This window comes from Terrapene carolina, unplaced genomic scaffold (assembly GCF_002925995.2).
Source record: "Terrapene carolina triunguis isolate 2854851 unplaced genomic scaffold, T_m_triunguis-2.0 Scaffold85, whole genome shotgun sequence".
Classification (NCBI taxonomy): domain Eukaryota; kingdom Metazoa; phylum Chordata; order Testudines; family Emydidae; genus Terrapene; species Terrapene triunguis.
In genome coordinates, this window is record NW_020664436.1 from 14,461,448 (window position 1) to 14,480,909 (window position 19,462).

The following is a 19,462-nucleotide window of genomic DNA, read 5'->3' on the forward strand; positions in this document are numbered from 1 at the left end:
CTTAACTGTCTTATGGACCAGGGGATTCATTGATTCATACTTGTGAAGGGGAGGCATTGTTACCCACTCATGGGGAAAGGCAGCTTTAAAGTGCAACTAGGGTTTCACAGGAGCCCAGTCACTATACACCACGCAAAAAATATGTTGAATCAGCATATCTCCTTGCCCTAGACAGCGCTGCTCACTTTAGGGACTGCAGTGGCTGCATACAGGCCCTTGATAGAGTGGAAGTTTTGTACTGACGCAGCTGTCCCCCAGATTTCAAATTGCCAAAAGCCATGCAGGCTAGTTATGCTGATGAAAGCCAGCATAAATTGGGGCTGAATCAAGCCTAAAGATCATAAATGTATTTTAATTTAATTTGGTTTGAGAGGTGGCTACTAAGGGGGCCATAAACTGCCCTCCATCTACACACACACACACACACACACACACACACACACACACACACACACACACACACACAGGAAACCAATGGGATATGTTAAGCTCGATGGTACAGCTGAAAACTAAACAGGAACTGGAAACTAAACACGAGTCATATTAGTCTTATATGAAAGGTGAAAAGCTGTTTGTGAAAACAACCCTTAACCCATCCAACAACATTGAAATTATTTAAAAAGCCAATGTACTCTTACAATTTCTTTACACAGAATGCCATCAGTATGGTAGATAAATTATTGGTCCTTCTTCAACTCATGTGCTGTCTTTCTTGTTTGATCTTGTTGGTCATGTGATGGGAGTGGATCAACATAAATGAGTGCTCGATAAATCTTCACATACCTGAAGTAGCTTATAACAAGGATGCCCCCAAAAATGGACAGTATGAGGATTGAAAAGCCAGCAACCTTCCCAATGTTTGGACTGAAATACAAATGAGATTCGATTAAGAATAGATGTGGTAAATTTTCAAATTCTCCCCTTTAGTCAAGAATCTCTTTGACTTTATATTGACAGAAGACATAACTCTATTTGGAATGATGTCTTCTGAAAACTCTTAAAAATGATATGCATCTTCATGAAAATATGGCTGATTAATGATTAAGTTTCTCTTTTACTCTTCTTTATGGTCATGATGATGTAGAAGTCAAGAGCAAAATCCAAATGATTTTCTATAGAAGTCAATGGCAAGACTCTATGATTTTAGTGGGACCAGGATCAAACACTTTATAAAGAGGTGAGTGAGTATAATGGGAACACTATAAAAGTTCATTCTGGTTTAGAAATATTACTGGTTCCAGTGATATCGCCTATACTTAAAATGGGGAATACTGTTAGAACTGGAATGAAATTGTACCCTACCATCAGGCCAAAGGATTGGATTTGGATATCGTCTCTAAGATCTCATTACCTATCTGTAAGACTGGGAGTGTCACCAAAGGATAACAATATTTTTATCCCTATATAAATATTAAATAATAATAAATTATGTTTAGTTGTGGCTACTAGCAATTACCTTTCTACTATGCCATATGTACGGACTGCAAAGATTGTATTTAAGTCACAAAAACTGGAATATAAAAAAAGACTGTTAAATATTTTCTCAACTATAAAAATATTCAGAATGAAAACACAGAAGCACAATGAAACCATCTGGTGCCCACATTCACCACACCTCAAGTACTAACTAAAAACTTTATTTAAACTTGAATAAACACATCCAAATTATTTTTTAAAACCATGTACTTTTATATAACTTTCATAATTTAATGCAATGTTGTCAATTCTACTGATTTTTTTGTGAGTGATGGGATTTCACCTGGGGCTGGAGCCAATCTTGCAATGATGTGAGTTGCTTTAGCTCTCTAGTGAATTTCAGCCTGCCTGGGGGAAAACCCACTGACTGGCTCTTTTCTCCAGTTGCCTGCCTCCTGGGGAAGATCAGCCAATCAGAGCTGCTGCAGGAGCAAGCAGCGCACTCTCCCTCTACCCTCAGCAACCTGAAGCCATTCTCACAGGAGGGGAGAGGATAATGGGGAGCAGAAAGAGCCCAGCAGCACTGGACAGCTCCACTTCCTCCTCCCCACTCCTCTCCTGTGAGCAATGGGACAGCTCCTCTGCTCCTCCCACCTCATCTGTTGTAACACCCAGCCTGAAATGGTTTGGGGAGCTGCAGAACCCTAGGAGCTGCCCACCTAGTCTGGATGGGACTCTGCTGGAGCACCTCCATCCCCTTGGAGGTGGAGAAGGGGTGAAGAACCCCAGGAGGAGCAGAGGTGGGGATGGGGCGGCCAAACTGATGGGTGGGGGAAATTGTTGGGGGTTATATGCGGACTAGTCAGCAGAAATGATGTGGGGTCTGGATGCAGAACTGATGGGGGACTGGGGGCTGAACTGATGGGGGCTGGGAGGGAAAAAAGATGAAAGGATGGGTAGATGTGGGGCTGGGAGGGCTGGAAAGAACTGATGTGGAGGCAGAACTGATGCAGGGATTGGTTCAGGGCTGGGAGGCAGTACAGGGTAACACAAAAACATTCTACAAATACATTAGAAACAAGAGGAAGACCAAGGACAGGGTAGGCCCATTACTCAATGGGGGTGGGGGTGGAACAATAACAGAAAATGTGGAGATGGCAGAAGTGCTAAATTAATTTTGTTTCAGTTTTCACCAAAAAGGTTAATAGCGATTGGATGTCTAACATAGTGAATGTCAGTGAAAATGAGGTAAGATCAGCGGCTAAAATAGGGAAAGAACAAGTTAAAAATTACTTAGACAAGTTAGATGTCTTCAAGTCACCAGGGCCTGATGAAATACATCCTAGAATACTCAAGGAGCTGACTGAGGAGATATCTGAGCCATTAGTGATTATCTTTGAAAAGTCATGGAAGATGGGAGAGATTCCAGAGGACCGAAAAGGGGCAAATATAGTCAGGGGTGAAAGTAGACCAGTACGGCGTACCGGTAAGAAGTGGCCGCCAGTACCTGCCTGTACGCAGCCAACATTAAAGCGCTGCCGTGGCAGCGCTTTAACGTCACTGCCCCTGTCCCCCCTCCCGGTGGCCCTGCCGGTAGGGACCCTACCGGCAGGGCCGCTGATGGAGTGGGATGATGGTGTAAAAGGGGCAGCTGCCCCGCGGCGCAGCAATTTAAAAGGCAGCGTGTATGGGCTGGCTGGGGGAGGCTGACCCCCAGCTCTGCCCCCTTCTGCCCAAGGCCCCACCGCTTCTGGGGGCCCGGAGTCAGGCCCCCGTACTGGTAAGTCTTCTGTGTTACTGTCACCCCTGAATATAGTGCCCATCTATAAAAAGGGGAATAAAGACAACCCAGGGGATTACAGACCAGTCCACTTAACTTCAGTACCCGGATAATGGAGCAAATAATTAAGCAATCAGTTTGCAAACACCTAGAAGATAATAAGGTGATAAGTAACAGCATGGATTTGTCAAGAACACATCGTGTCAAACCTATCTAATAGCTTTCTTTGACAGAGTAACAAATCTTGTGGATGGGGGGAAGCGGTAACTGTGGTATATCTTGATGTTAGTAAGGCTTTTGATACTGTCTCACATGACCTTCTCATAAATAAACTAGGGAAGTACAACCTACATGGAGCTACTATAAGGTGGGTGCATAACTGGTTAGAAAACCATTCCCAGAGATTAGTTATCAGTGGTTCACAGTCAAGCTGGAAGGGCATATCAATTGGGGTCCCGTGGGGATGAGTTCTGGGTCCAGTTCTGTTCAATATCTTCATCAGTGATTTAGATAATAGCACAGAGAGTACACTTATAAAGTTTGTGGATGATAAACTGGGAGGGGTTGCAAGTGCTTTGGGATTAAAATTCTAAACGATCTGGACAAACTGGAGAAGTGGTCTGAAGTAAACAGGATGAATTTCAATAAGGACAAATGCAGAGTACTCCACTTAGGAATGAACAATCAGTTGCACACATACAAAATAGGAAATGACTGTCTAGGAAGAAGTATTGTGGAAAGGGAGCTGGGGGTCATAGTGGATCACAAACTAAATAAGAGTCAATAGTGTAACACTGTTGCAAAAACAGCAAACATCAATCTGGGGTGTATTAGCAGAAGTGTTTTAAGCAAGATATGAGAAGTAATTCTTCTACTCTACTCTGCACTGATAAGACCTCAACTGGACTATTGTGTCCAGTTTTGGGTGCCACATTTCAGGAAAGATATGGACAAATTAGAGGAAGTCCACAGAAGACCAACAAAAATGATTAAAGGTCTAGAAAACATGACCCATGAGGGAAGATTGAAAAAACTGGGTTTCTTAAGTCTTGAGAAGAGAAGACAGAGGAGACATAACAGTTTTCAAATATATAAAAGGTTGTTACAAGGAGGAGGGAGAAAAATTGTTCTCCTTAACCTCTGAGGATAGGACAAGAAGCAATGGCCTTACATTGCAGCAAGGGCAGTTTAGTTTGGACATTAGGAAAAACTTCTTAACTGTTCGAGTGGTTATGCACTGGAATAAATTGCCCAGGGAGTACTTGGAATCTCCATCATTGGAGATTGTTAAGAGTAGGTTAGACAAACACCTGTCAGAGATGGTCTAGATCAGGGGTGGGCAAATTACGGCCGGTGGGCCAGAACCGGCCTGCAAGCTGTTTTAATCCGGCCCTTGAGTTCCCACTGGGGAGCAGGATCTGGGGCTTGCCCTGCTCTGGCGCTCCAGCCAGAGAGCAGGGTCGGAGGCCACACCACGCGGCTCCCAGAAGCAGTGGCATGGCCCCCCTCCGGCGCTCCATCCGGGGAGCAGGGTCGGGGGCCTGGCACACCGCTCCTGGAAGTAGCGGCATGGCCCCCCCAGCTCCTATGTGTAGGGGCAGTCAGGGACCTCCGCTCTGCACACTGCTCCCGCCTCACGTGCTGCCCCTGCAGCTCCCATTGGCCGGGAACCGCAGCCAATGGGAGCTGCAGGGGCGGTGCCTGCGGATGGGTCAGTGTGCAGAGCCTTCTGGCCACGCCTCCGTGTAGGAGCCAGAGAAGGGACATGCCGCTGCTTCCGGGAGCCACTTGAGGTAAGCAGTGCCCGAAGCCTGCACCCCTGAGCCTCTCCCTGCGCCCCACTCCCCTGCCCCAGCCCTGATCCCCCTCCCACCCTCCAAACCCCTCAGTCCCAGCCCGGAGCACCCTCCTACACCCCAAACTCCTCACCCCCAGCCCCACCCCAGAGCCAGCACCCCCAGCTGGAGCCCTCACCCCCCCCGCGCCCCACTCCCTCACCCTCACCCCCTCCCGCACCCTGAACTCCTCATTTCTGGTCCCACCCCGGAGCCGGCACCCCCCAACCAGAGTCCTCACCCCCTCCTACGCCCCAAACCCAATTTTGGGAGCATTCATGGCCCGCCATACAATTTCTATTCCCAGATGTGGCCCTCGGGCCAAAAAGTTTGCCCACCCCTGGTCTAGATAATACGTAGTCCTGCCATGAACGCAGGAGATTGGACTAGGTGACCTCTTGAGGTCCTTTCCAGTCCTACGATTCTATGATTCTGTGACAGGGGAAAAGGATTGATTTGGAAGTTGGGGGCAGAATAAATTGGTAGGAAGAGGATGGGCAGGTGTGGAGGTGAGAGCTCCTGCAGAGGGACCAAAATCACCTTACTCAATAAATTTGGGAGAATGGCGGACAGTAATTGTAACATACATACAGCAAAGGCCAGGGGGAGTTCAAAACTCAAAAGATAAACCAAAAACACAATATAATTTTTAAAAATAAAATCTCATGATTTTGGGGGTTTCACTCATGATTTTTGAACATTTGGGGTTGGCAATATGGTTAATGTAATATTGATTTTTAATATATTGGGCATTACACTGACTTTCTGTAATGGTGTTGACTTCCAGGAGCATCCGGGGTGAGTTTTGACACCTTCCCTGCTTTGGAAAAAAACATGTTGGACAAGATTCATCCTGGCAGTGCCACTAGGGCTCGTGTAGGGCCTAATTTGTGCTCTAGCTGCTATGGGCCTTGTGCAGCAGGGAATAGCTGGGTCATAGGGACATCCTGGCCAGTGCCCATCCTGCCCTCAATCTGCACCTGCATTGGTGGCTCCTGCATTGGGGGACACAACCCCTGTGCTAGTGTATCCTGTCAGGGCCTTCTTCGGGGAGGTGCAGCCTGCACAAAGGGGCCATAAGGCAGAGATGAAATCCTTCCTTTGACGTTTTATCAATGAAATACCTCTGTGAGTGTTCGGTATTTATGGAAAAAGCAACCGAGGGTCCTGTGGCACCTTTAAGACTAACAGATGTATTGGAGCATAAGCTTTCGTGGGTGAATACCCACTTCATCAGACGCATGCGCATTCACCCACGAAAGCTTATGCTCCAATACATGTTAGTCTTAAAGGTGCCACAGGACCCTCCGTTGCTTTTTACAGATCCAGACTAACACGGCTACCCCTCTCATACTTGACACGGTATTTATGGGTCTCTCTCACTATGTTTCAGACAATATGTAGGATTCGTGTTACTACATATTCCTAAATGGAATCCCTTATGGAGTTTATTAAAAATTTCCTTTACATTATGGGGTAGATAAAATGAGAAACTGAAATGGTTTATTAAAGGGAAGGCAAATATCCTTAAGGTGTGGCTAACCTTTGGTAAGTGACTGTAAAAATGTCATTGTGCAGTTCAATATTTCTTGTCTTTCAATGATTTCCATATCAAATATATTCAGTTCACACAAGATTTTTTTCTCCAAATACCAGCCCTACAAACTCAACCTGAGCTCTGAGAACCAAGCTGGGGTTTTCCATGCTCAGACATATATCATCACCTTTAGGCCAAATTAGACCCTTTGTTACAGCTGTGCAACCCCACTGTCTTCAGATTATACTCTCAGTGGCATTTATGTAGTTGAATTGTCATTCATAGATCCAGTTCACCAACTCTTATGTAGGTTAGTTCTGCAGTGCTAACAGAAATAACTTTCTTTTAGTCACTTAGCCTAAATTTGCAGAGATTACTCTGAATAAAAGGAAAGAGAAGATCTGTTAAGTAAGATGACATTTTTACAGTCACTTTAGAAAAAAAAAAACTGGTTTGACTGTCAGATCCCAGATTTACACTAATGTAATTGAAATTACAATCTGGCCCAGTGGGTCCTGTTGTCAAATCCACATGTTGAAGGCCTCTTGCCTTCCTTTCCATAGAGGTAGGATGAACATTATGTTTATAGCAGCCTATACGGAAAATGACTAGAAATCTAAGAGGAAAAAATAATAGCTGCACAATGAAAGGGTTGAGGACCCTCAGAACCATATCTGAACCATCCATCAGTTAGAACTGGTAGTGGAAAATACCTGCAACATCTATGGCCAAGTGATACCTCAAGCAAAATAATTTTTTTAAATGACAACAATGGTTACTTTATTAATCTTAATCCTAAATCAATCATTAAAAAGACTTTTTACATGTCAAAAAAGAAATATTTAACCTGAAATTTGGGTCCACTATCTTCACTCTGAACACATAAATGCCACTGTACTCAGTAGGCCAAATGAGAGAATTGTAACCAGAGTGGTTCAAAATTTGATACAGCTGATTTAGGTCTCCTAGAGGTCCAAGTTCAGATTCAAAGCAGGATCTGTAATTCTGAATAGAAACAATAAAGGAGATTTTTTAAACTAGCTTTGACAAACAATTACACCTACTTGTCTGAGTTTCTGGACTTGTAATTACCTGCCTGCCTCTCTCTCATCTATCTATCTATCTATGACAAAGCAATAACTCCTTGGAGGTTGGTTTCACAAGCTCTATATACTTAGCCAGCTACGTTGGCTAGCAAGGAAGGGAGAAGCCTGGTTCCCACACATTCCTTGCCTTGTTTCAAACAGTCTACACCCTAAAATAAACTTGTTTAATTTAAATCTAAACCAACCCAGTGTTGTATCTGAATTGAAGTGACTGGGATTCATTAACTCCAGTTAATGTGGCAAGCTGCTGGGTATTTACTCTTTAAAGGAGCAAGCAAACCTTCTTAGCCCTCTGAATGCTCCAGGAAAGATCTGGACATTTCAGAGCAGATAGTTTGGGGAAAATTCAGGACTGGGGGTGTGTTGGAGTCACTTGGCTAGTAGTAACCAAAGCTGGTAGATGCCAGAATGAGGCTGGGGTGTAACAAGCAAGCTACTGGAATCAGAGTGCTGACCCAGAGCTGCTTAACAAACAGACAGTGCATGCTTGTCTGTTGGCTGTCAGCAGGGCTGGCTCCAGGCACCAGCAAAGGAAGCAGGTGCCTGGGGCGGCCAATAGAAAGGGGCGGCACTCCGTCCGTTGTTGGGGTGGCACGTCTGGGTCTGCGGTGGCAATTTGGCGGCGGGTCCTTCAGTTCCTTGCTTCCTCTAGGGCGGCAGCTCAATCGCTCCGCTTCTGTTTTTGGTGGCAATTCGGCGGCGGGTCCTTCCCTCCTTCTCTTCCTCTTCAGCAGCACTTCGGCGGCAGCTCAGTCGGGTTTTTCTTTTGTTTTCTTTTTTTCTTCCTTCGCCACTTCGGGTGGCAAAAAAGCTGGAGCCGGCCCTGGCTGTCAGTGTCCAGGCTATGAGCCACAGCAGCAAAGCATTGAAGGCACCCAGAGTTACAGGGCTGGTGGTAAAACAACCACACCCCAGAACCAGAGCAGCCCGGGAGGGGGCAAGTGGGGCAATTTGCCCCAGGCCCCGGGCCCCACAAGGGCCCCCACGAGAATGTCGGAGGCTCTCCCCCGTCCCCACCTTCACCTTCCCCCATCCCCTGGTGCCTCAGCGCGCTGCGTCCAGGAGAGGCTCTGGACAGCGCTGCAGTGGCGTGCAGGGCCGGCTCCAGCATTTCTGCTGCCCCAAGCCAAAAAAAAAAAAAATAAAAAGATGCGATTGCAATCGCGATCGGCGGCGGCAATTGGGGAAAAAAAGAAAAAAAAAAAGACGCGATTGGCGGCAGCAGTTCAGCGGCAGGTCCTTCGCTCCTAGAGGGAGTGAGGGACCTGCCGCCCCGAATTGCCGCACGTGCCGCCCCTCTCCCTTGGCCGCCCCAAGCACCTGCTTGTTAAGCTGGTGCCTGGAGCCGGCCCTGGTGGCGTGGCCTGAGCTCCTCCCACTCAGAGCCGCATGGTAAGGGGGCACGGCTCCGAGTGGCGGGAGCTCAGGTCCCGTGGATCCACGCCGCTGCAGCGCTGTCCAGGGCCACTCCTGGACGCGACGTGCTGAGGCTCCGGGAGAGGCGGGAGTAAGCAGCATGGTAAGCCCCTCTGAGCCAGACACCCCCCTCACCTCCCCGCCCACAGTCCTGACCCCCAGCTCCGAGCCCAGTCCCTCTGAGCCGGACACCCCCCTGACCCCACTCTCCCCACAGCCCTGATCCCTAGCTCCGAGCCCAGCCCCTCTGAGCCAGGCACCCCCCGACCCCATCCCCACACAGCCCTGACCCCCAGCTCTGAGCCCAGTCCCTCTGAGCTGGGCACCCCCGGACCCCATTCCCCCACAGCCCTGACCCCCAGCTCTGAGCCGGGCACCCCCCGACCCAGAGCCCAGCTCCCCACCCAGCCCTGGGCAACAGCAGCGCCACCCTCAGGCAGCGACAGCCCATTGGCACCAACCATCACCATCACCCAGCAACAGCTCCATTATGTAATTGCAAATGTATACATACCATTAAAGCATTTAATGTTTTTAAATAATGTATTTCGTGTATTTTCAAATTATTAAAAATGTATTTCACTGGTTATTTTTTACATTTCCAAATACATGTTACTATAGTATTGCAACTTTTTTTTTTATGGAAGGGTCCCCCTAAATTGCTTTGCCCCAGGCCCCCTGAATCCTCTGAGCGGCCCTGCCCAGAACATGACGTAAGGGAATGGGTTCAGACAGACCAATGGTCTGAAAAGGCACGGGGACATAAGGGCATTAAACGTCAACACTGAAACATTAAAAAAAAAAAAAAAACCAATAGAACTAACTTCCCCTACATCTGGAGATGCCCAAAACTTTTACCCCCAACCTGAGGCCTCTAATTGCCCTGGTAGTGCACATTAAGATGAGATGCACAGCCTGGTGACATGGCTGTTAGGTGGCTGCTCAGTCTGGACCTCTGGCCTGGTGGAATATATTGCTCCTCAGCTACTCAGCCTTCAGCTTCTCTTGGAACATATGCTAGTCTAAGTGCAAAGTGTTCACTACCTTTCCCAGTTCAACTGTGTCCTTTTCCCTTCAATCATAGTCCTTTCCCCAAGCTCATGCACCCTCCCACCTAGGGCAACACAGTCCTTCCTTCTTTCACTGAGCCCTCCCCACAGCCCTCACTCTCCCAATCACACACTCCTGCCAAGATAGTGCCCGCCCCCAAGTTCCTCCCAACTGTCCAGGAATCCTCCAGCTTCTTGCCCCTCTGAGCCATTGATCTTCCAGGACTTGGCTGTTCACACTTAAGTGCTGATTACAATAGTTTAGTGAATTGGAATCATACGAATGCCCCTTTGGCCCAGCAGAATGCCAGTTTGGGGCCTCATGAAGTGATTTTGTTTGGATGAGAAATCAGTGAAACAAAATTGAGGTGTAATTCTTTTATACATAGAATTATATTGGTGAAATCCTAGTCCCATTGAAGTCAATAATGAAACTCTCATTGACTTTAATGGAGCCAGGATTTCACCCAAAGTTCTGTTTCTCTGAACATACAGCACACATGCTTTTGTAGAAATCTCAAGCCAGACTCCAGCCCTGTGCCCAAGAAACTGCTGTAACAGGGTCACACGCTGCTGCTGCTGACTCACTCTAACTGCTTAAACACACAGCCTTCTTACAGCCCTCAGCCCCTACATTTATGCCTGGGGAGACTCCATTAGTTCCACACTTTCCCTCTGGCCACATGGCTTGCCATCTCTCTCAAGGGTTAGCCCCTCCCTTGTGTCCAGCTGTTTACCACTACAAAAGAAGTTCAGTTGCTCGTAAAGCTATACAATATTTTAGTACACTCATTTATTTTAATGATGTTTGTGATTTTCTTTCAACCAGACACATGACAACAAGGGGTTAGTGTCTTTCGGAATAACAATATCCTTCCATAGCATTGTCAGATAATTACTGTATTGCCATCTGACTTGTATTCCACTTGCTCCATCATGCTTTAATTAGACTTCCCCCTCCCCGAGATACTAATAGTGTGAGAATGCCAAGTAAGACAGCTGCAGAGTTCATTCATATTTTTCATAAACTATTTGTAAATATATAATTTCCTACCTGTGGCCCCCATATTTCGTCTAATGTACCGTTTTCATGTTCCTCAAGCATTGAAATCCAAGTCTGTGCTTCACGCAAACAACCCACCTATTCAAAAGAATTCAAATGTACAAAATAAAAAAAATATTAGTTCTCTATCCCTGTGTTATTTTCTGAAGGGTAATACAGTATTTACATAGGTCTTGGGCATTGTGGTTCTGTATATTTTATTTATCTTATATAGCTCCTATAGTGAAAGAACCCCGGTACAAATCTAAGGCAACAAAACATACTTGGGGAAAGACTCTGTCCTTAGGGGGTACATTGTTTTAAAATAAAATATTGGGATAATAATATTAAGAATAAGAAGGTTAACATCAAGTAGGGCTTCAAGTTTCAATAGCTTCCTGTACTCATTGAAGTAGGCAGCACCGATGAGAATAAAATAAATGCTTCTTGAAGGGAGCCAAATTAAATGGGCTTGACTTGACCATGATATGTAAATAGGCACTAATGTAAATTGTAGCCATAGCAAAAATACATTCTGAGAAGGAAAAGGAACAAATGGACTTGTAGCCCTTACAGCATCTACAATGTCTGAGCTGTGCATTCTGTAGGGAGTTGGTACCAGAAAGACAGTAATAAAAAAAAAAGAAGAAGAAGAAGAAGAAGAAGGGGACTGACACATTGAAGCACTTAGGATATGTCTACACTGCAATTAGACTCAGGCTTCTGGGGCTCGGGCTAATGGGCTGTTTAATTGCGGTGTAGGGTATAGACGTTTGAGCTCGGGTTGCAACCTAAGCTCTCACTCAGACCCTCCCACCTTGCAGGGTTCTAGAGCCCAGGCCCATCCACCTGAAACGTCTAAATCACAATTAAACAGCCTCATAGCCTGAGCCCCATGACTCTACGTCAGCTCGCACAGGCCAGCCGTGGGTTTTTAATTGCAGTGTAGACATAGCCTTAGGAAAAATGTAAGGTGTCCAAGAAACAATGAGACATCAAAACAAAGTGGGATGCAACACAGCTGAGGAGCCAGACAGTGACCCTCCACAGGTGCTCCTTCATCAATCATGGTCATTCAGGTACTGACCATTGCAGCACTTAGGACTATACTCTGATTTCACTTATATAAGAAGGACTACATCCCAAGACTCCAGTCCCCATAACATTAGGGCTCTTTTATGAACTGTTGTCAGAGGAATCCAGTCTGCCGTCCTCTGAGCTCCCACAATCCCATACTATGGATGAAGATTCAGCAAAAGGTAATTCAGGTAAGAGACCTGAACCAAAGCCGTTGAAGTCAACGATTGATTTCCATTTTTTTTTTTGTACCAAACCCAATGTTAGTACTGTCTTGCTTTAGTATCTTCCTGCAGGGGTCGGGATGATGATGTATTGAGCAGCTATGCCACACAAGCCATGGCTTTTCTATTGCCAGCCATTTCCATCTTCCAAACTGTGAAGAGTCAATTCTGCTAAAGCTCATCCCTATTTTTGCCAAATTCTGGCCTAGTCTAGCAATAATTCCATTTCCTAGCCTTCCATACATTACTTTGACAGCATGATCTGACTTTGGGTGTCCTGGGGAGCATGTCACTCTGCTTAAAAATGAAAGGCTATATTCTGTTTTCCATAGGTGGCAACTTCTCCAGGTGCCGATGGGTGCTCGACACCCCCCCTCACCCCCACCCCGACTCCACCCCTGCCCCGCCCCCTCCTGCCCCTGCCCCACCCCCATTCCACCCCCTTCCCCAAATCCCCACCCCAGCCTCTTCCCCGCCTCCTCCTCTGAGGGCACCGCGTTCCTGCTCCTCCTCCCCCCTCCCTCCCACAGCTTGTTATGCCGCAAAACATCTGTTTTGCGGCGGCAAGCACTGGGAGGAGAAGCGGGAAGGGGGTGCGCTCGGGGGGGGGGGCAGGGGGGGGGGGGGGGGGGGGGCGGGGAGCTTGGCTGCCGGTGGGTGCAGACCACTCACCAATTTTTCCCCATGGGTGCTCCAGCCCGGGAGCACCCACGGAGTTGGTGCCTATGCTGCTTTCAGTTATATAGAAATTGCTTTTCATAGGATTGCATGGGTATTACTGATGGCAGAATTTGACTTCAGAGATTGCAATGATCTCTTTTTAAGAACAGGCTAGATAAACACCTGTCAGGTATGGTCTAGGTATACATAGCAGGAAGGACTAGATGATCTCTTAAGAGCTTCCCAGCCCTACATTTCTGTGATTCTATATGGATAGTCCTATATTCCCATTTCCCCACAAACAGAGGGCAGACTTCAAAACTTCAAGATGGTTTTGAAGATTCACTTCCTGAACCATACTACCATGCACATAATTCTTTTTTCTTTTCTTTAATTACCTCTTGATTTTTATTCATGTGTTCAGTTTTGAACAGTGTATGCTGTTAAAATCAATAAATTAAATGCTGAAAGTTACAAGTAATGAAATCTGCAACTACTATACAATACTTCCATTCAAACAGGGTGATTCAGACTGAAGAGGACTGAACATGTATAAAAACAATCTTTACCCAACTGCACTAACAGATAGCAAGTGTAAAAAATCAGGACGGGGGTGGGGGGCTATAGGTGCTTATATAAGAAAAAGCCGCCCAAATCAGGACTGTCCCTATAAAATCGGGACATCTGGTCACCCTAAACTGCCACAATATATAGTGACAAATATAATCTAAATAAAAAGATGCCTTACCTGCTTCATAGATGAGTTATAGCTGTAGTCACTTCTGCCCTGAACCTCCCATAATATAAAATTTGCCTCAACTGTTTTAACAAATGTGCTGCCATCATATCTATAAACAATACAGGTATAATATAATGCTTCAGTAAAAGTATATAAATGAGCAAATACCTCTCACTCCATGGCCCTGGTGGGAAACATGGACAGTGCGGTGCTGCTGTGCAAAAAGAATAAAGGACAAGCAGGGAATGTACAGCCCAGAGCAGAGGTGGGCAAACTACGGCCCGCGGGCCACATCCGGCCCACGGGACCGTCCTGCCTGGTCCTTGAGCTCCCGGCCAGGGAGGCTAGCCCCTGGCCCCTCCCCTGCTGTCCCCCCTTCCTTGCAGCCTCAGCTCGCCATGACACCAGCGCTCTGAGCAGCAGGGCTGCGAGCTCCTGCCGGGCAGCATGGCGTTGTGGCTGGCTCCGGCCGGGCGGCACGGCTGCCAGTCCTGGAGCTCTGAGTGGCATGGTAAGGGGGCGGGGAGCGGGGAGGTTGGATAAGGGACAGGAGGTCCCGGGGGCAGTCAGGGGACAGGGGGTGGTTGGATAGGCATGGGAGTCCTGGGGGGGGCCTGTCGGGGGCGGGGGTGTGGATAGAGGTCGGGGCAGTCAGGGGACAGGGAGCACGGGGGGTTGGATAGAGGGTGGAGTCCCAGAGGGGCAGTCAGGGGACAAGGAGCAGGGGGGTTGGATGGTTTGGGGGTTCGGAGGGGGGCAGTCAGGGGGCGGGAAGTGGGAGGGGGCGGATAGGGGGCGGGAGCCAGGCTGTTTGGAGAGGCACAGCCTTCCCTACTCGTCCCTCCATACAGTTTCGGAACCCCGATGTGGCCTCAGGCCAAAAAGTTTGCCCACCCCTGGCCCAGAGGCTTTGCTCTGAGGACTCCCTACACAACAGTGCACTGTGGGCAAATAGAATGCAGCATCATGGGTGGGACCAAAGGATCTTCTGCAGTGTGGATATTCCTTCCTTCAGCACTGGGCTGGCTATTGTTACGCTTGCCATTCAGCTGGAGTAGCCACTACAGCTTCAGAGAACTGTGTAGCGCTGTGGGAAGGAGTCCTCTTGCCACACATTATTTCAGCTTTATACTTACAAGGCAATATCAGGGTGAAAAGGTATTGCATAATGAAGATCCATTAGGCAGCCATACTCATCCCAATCATAATTTACCACCTAAAAAAGAAAAGTTGTGGTAATATACTGTATATTTGTCTATATTTCTTCTTTGCATGTGTAACCCACACACCTTCTGGGTGTGGTGTTGTGTCCCATCTAATGGCACTGAGACCACTTAGAGAGACAGATAAAAGGAGTCTGCTCTACAGCCTTAGCTAACAGGCAGTTGGCTTTTAGCTCATGCTGTAGAGACTCATGCACTAAGCTCCAAAGGTCCCTCCTTCAATCCTGTCCGTCTGTCGGCGTTACACATGCACACTCACATCAACTAAAGTAAAACCCGGTAACTCTCTTACCAGGTCTTCAGTTGTTGGATCCCACAGATATTCCCTAGTGTAAGGAAAAACTTATTGTTGGTTTTACACCTTTTCAAACCATATTCCCCTCTTTTCTGGTATAAAATGGATTGGATTGTTTAAGTAGGCAGATTTAAAACTGAGCATGCAATTTTCTTCATGGTTTAAAAACATGCGAAACAAGCTTTTCCAAATCCCCCTGCTATAAAGTTGTAAACTCTGCCAGTTGTAATGTATATCATTAGACATCTTAAAGAGACATCAACTTAAAAATAACACTTGCATCTGACAATCTGTAAGCAACTACTGTTATAAGCATTACTCATAACTAGTAACTAAAATAGCTCTTTTTCCTCCCAACTTTCTTCTCTTAGAGCATGTGGCTGCTCTCCTGGCCCCATTGAATTCAATGGGAATTTTGCTATTGACTTTAGTGGGCCATGGTTTCACTCCTTGTGTACAGTCACTTTCACTGTACAGTCATTTGAGGCTTGATCATGTTACCATTGAAATCCAATGACAGAACTCCCATTAACTTCTATGGGTGAAGGATTAGGCCCTTAGTTGTTTTCCCTGTTTGTGTGGATATTTCAGACAGCAACATTGGAGAGAAAAACATTTTAAAAAAAATCGGATGATGTGATTGGATCAAACACAAAACCTGTGATGGGGACTAAAGGACAGGTGTAGTAACAAACTACTTTTAACTAGATTTTCTCTCTTTTTTTTTTTTTTTCCGGTTTATTAGGTTTGTTTTTTAGAATGTCTCTTTACAAATTATATATATATATATATATATAAATAATGTGGCTTCCTGCATTTTCATATATAAATTATATCTAAAAGGCCCTATATTTCTTTTTATGGTCATTTAATAAATCAAGTTTCTTACCCAGGTATTTTGTAAGTAGTAAAATTATGTTTGATACAGGTTATATCTGAAGGTCTGTGGAAATAAAACAGATGATCAGTATAATTTAAGGGTTTTTATTTGTTACTAAAGTAGTGCATGAAAATGTAAATGACTGAACTCATTATGCTAGTATTGTCTGAGAATTATCACTGTCCAATATTTGTTCTATATTTTGACCTCTATTCACCAAAACTTTCTCAAATGCTTTGATAGAGAAAATCTGGCCCATATTTAATGTCTCAATCTGGCCCCTTTTTCACCACTCTGGCAGTGCAAATTGGCCATACACTGGCCACATCTGGCTAGCTGTGAATTCCCTCGGCAGAGAGAAGCTCTCAACTGACAGAGCCAGCATAGCTTAACTGGTTCTTATTCCACTTTCTCTCCCAGCCATGTCATAGGGAGCATGCCAAGTGGGGGAAAGGGATGAGGCTGGAGTGCCACTGTGGTCTGCCTTAGGGGGCCCTTGCCAGCTAGCATATGTTTAGAGCAGCACTAGGGCTGCTCTAATCTACTCTGGAGCTGAAGCTGTGCAGAGCAAAGTTTCATGGATCCAACTTCTCATCTGAGCACTGAGCACCTATTTCAGTGATAAAAATTAGTTATTGTTGTTCTTCGAGAAATGTTGCACATATAGGGCTGGTCTACACTGGGGGGGGAAATCGATCTAAGATACGCAACTTCAGCTACGTGAATAGCGTAGCTGAAGTCCAAGTATCTTAGATCGATTTACCTTGGGTCCTCACGGCGCGGGATCGCCGGCTCCCCCGTCAACTCCGCTACCGCCACTCGCACGGGTGGAGTTCCGGAGTCGACGGGGAGCGCGTTCGGGGATCGATGTATCCTGTCTTAACAAGACACGATATATCAATCCCCGATAAATCAATCGCTACCCGCCGATACGGCGGGTAGTCTAGATGTACCCATACATTCCACTTAGGTATGTGTGCACTCCAAGCACAATCACTGGAAATTTTCCCCTTAATGGAACCCGTCAGGGCGCCCCCTGCCAGTGCATGCCAACAGCACCAGTATAAAGCATCCAGCCGACCCCACATCCCCTCAGTTCCTTCTTTCTGGAAAACTCCAGTTTAGAGGGGTCCGGGGGACTGGTTGTGGAATGGACATATTCAGTGCATCTCAAAGAAGAACAGTTATGGAAGGTTAGTAAACGTTTTTTCTTCTTTGAGTGATTGCACACGTGCATTCCACTCTATGTGACTCCCAAGCAGTTGAATAGATGGAGGGATTGGAGTTCATGGACACACAGACTGCAGAACAGCTTGACCAAATTTTGGTGTAATCTCTGGAATGCTGAGTGATGGCATAATGGAAGGAGAATGTGTGCACCGATGACCAGGTTGCTGCTTTACAAATGTCCTGAATAGGAATCTGCGCTAGGAATGCTGCTGGGGATGCTTATGATCTTGTGGAATGAACAGTCAGGTTAGTTGGTGGCGAAACGCTGACCTGCCTGATCATAACACGTGCGAATACATGAAGTAATCCAGGATGAAATTATCTGTGAAGAGATTGTGAGACCCTTCATCCTGTCAGCTACAGCTATGAACAGTTGAGTGGACCTTCAGAATGGTTTAGTTCTTTCTATGTAGAAAGCTAGGGTTCGTCCATCCAATGAGTAAAGACGTTCATTCCTATTTGCATGAGGCTTTGGATACAAGACAGGTAGGTAGAGTGCTTGATTGCTATGAAATTGTGAAACCAGTTTTGGGAGAAAACGGGGGTGAGGATGTAAATACACCTTATCCTTAATGAAGACTGTGTACGGAGGTTCTGATGGGAAGGCACGGAGTTCCAAGACCCTTCTGGCCAAAGCGATGGCGACTTAGAAAGCCACTTTCCAGGAGAGATATAACAAGGAGCACATTGCCAAAGGTTCAAGCAGTGGCCCCATAAGCTTTGATTAGATTAGGTTCAGGTCCCAGGGGGAACAGGTTCTTACTCAAGGGTACTGTATAACCTTTCTAGGCCTTTGAGGAACTGGACAGACATGTCATCTGAAAAAATTGACCTGTTATCCACCCAAGGGTGGAAAGCCGATACCCCTGCAAGGTGAACCTTGACAGAGGAGATTGCTAAGCCTTGCTGTTTTAGGTGCCATAAATATTCAAATATGTCTTGTATGGATGAATGCATGGGTGAGACTCCACGTTGGGATGCCCAAACCGAGAACTGCTTCCACTTCAAGAGAGGAGGGCTGGTGGAGGGCTTTCTACTACCTAGTAGGACCTGACAAACTTGCTCTGAGCAAGCCTGTTCTCTGAGATTTAGCTATGGAGTTTCCAGCCATTAGATGAAGGAGGCTCAGGTTTGGGTGGAGCAGCCGACTGTGGGCCTGGGAGATCAGGTCTGGATGCAACAGAAGTGGGATTGGAGTCACCACTGAGATGTCTAGCAGAGAACCAGTGTTGGCAGGGCCATGCTAGGTCCATCAGAATAATCTGGTCGTGGTCCTGTTTGATCTTTAGCAGCACCCTGTGCATGAGTGGACTAGGATGTAAAGCATAGTAAAGTTGTCCCATCCAAGGTAGTAGAAAGGCATCTATGATATAACTTGAACTATGGCTTCTTAGAGAGCACAACTGGTGACACTTTCTGTTGTACTTGTTTGCAAATAGGTCTATCTAGGGAGTCCCTCACTGCTGGAAAACAACTCTCACCACATCCAGGTGAAGGGACCACTCGTGGAGACTGGAGAAAGACCTGCTGAGGTGATCTGCCAGTTTTGCGTTCCTGGAAGGTAAGAGGCCTCAAGACTGATTGGCTATGTAAAACTGCCATAGCTGTATTGCTTCCTGACAAAGGAGGGAAGAGCAAGCTCCTCCTGGCCTGTTGAGATAAAACATGGCTGCAGTGTTGTTTGTGAGAACAAACAAGTTTCTGCCCATAATGTGGGGCAGAAAGGCCTGACAGGCAAGGCCAACTGCTTTGAGTTCCCTGACATTGATGTGGACTGATATTTCCGCCAAAGGCCTTGAGTTCTATGGGGAGCTCACGTGAGCTCCCCACCCTAGCACTGATGCATCTGAGACCAGGGTCATTGATGGTTGATGGCGCTTAAAGGGGACTCCCACACAAACTGTAAGCGGATCCAACCACCAATTTAGAAAGACAAGAACCTGTGGAGGTACC

The 19,462-nt window shown here is 46.5% G+C and overlaps 1 protein-coding gene across 1 annotated transcript in view; it reads right to left on the minus strand.

Annotated features, from left to right (window-relative positions):
* Positions 1-677: 677 nt before the first annotated feature.
* The window catches only part of CATSPERE (catsper channel auxiliary subunit epsilon), a 74,378-nt gene continuing 55,593 nt past the window's right edge, over positions 678-19,462 (minus strand). Inside the window, exons 12-17 of the mRNA XM_029911037.1 lie at positions 16,289-16,342; positions 13,891-13,990; positions 11,194-11,280; positions 7,416-7,573; positions 1,457-1,510; positions 678-864 (exon numbers count right to left, since the gene is read on the minus strand). Coding sequence (XP_029766897.1) covers positions 678-864; positions 1,457-1,510; positions 7,416-7,573; positions 11,194-11,280; positions 13,891-13,990; positions 16,289-16,342 — 640 coding nt within the window. The remainder of the gene's footprint in view (positions 865-1,456; positions 1,511-7,415; positions 7,574-11,193; positions 11,281-13,890; positions 13,991-16,288; positions 16,343-19,462) is intronic.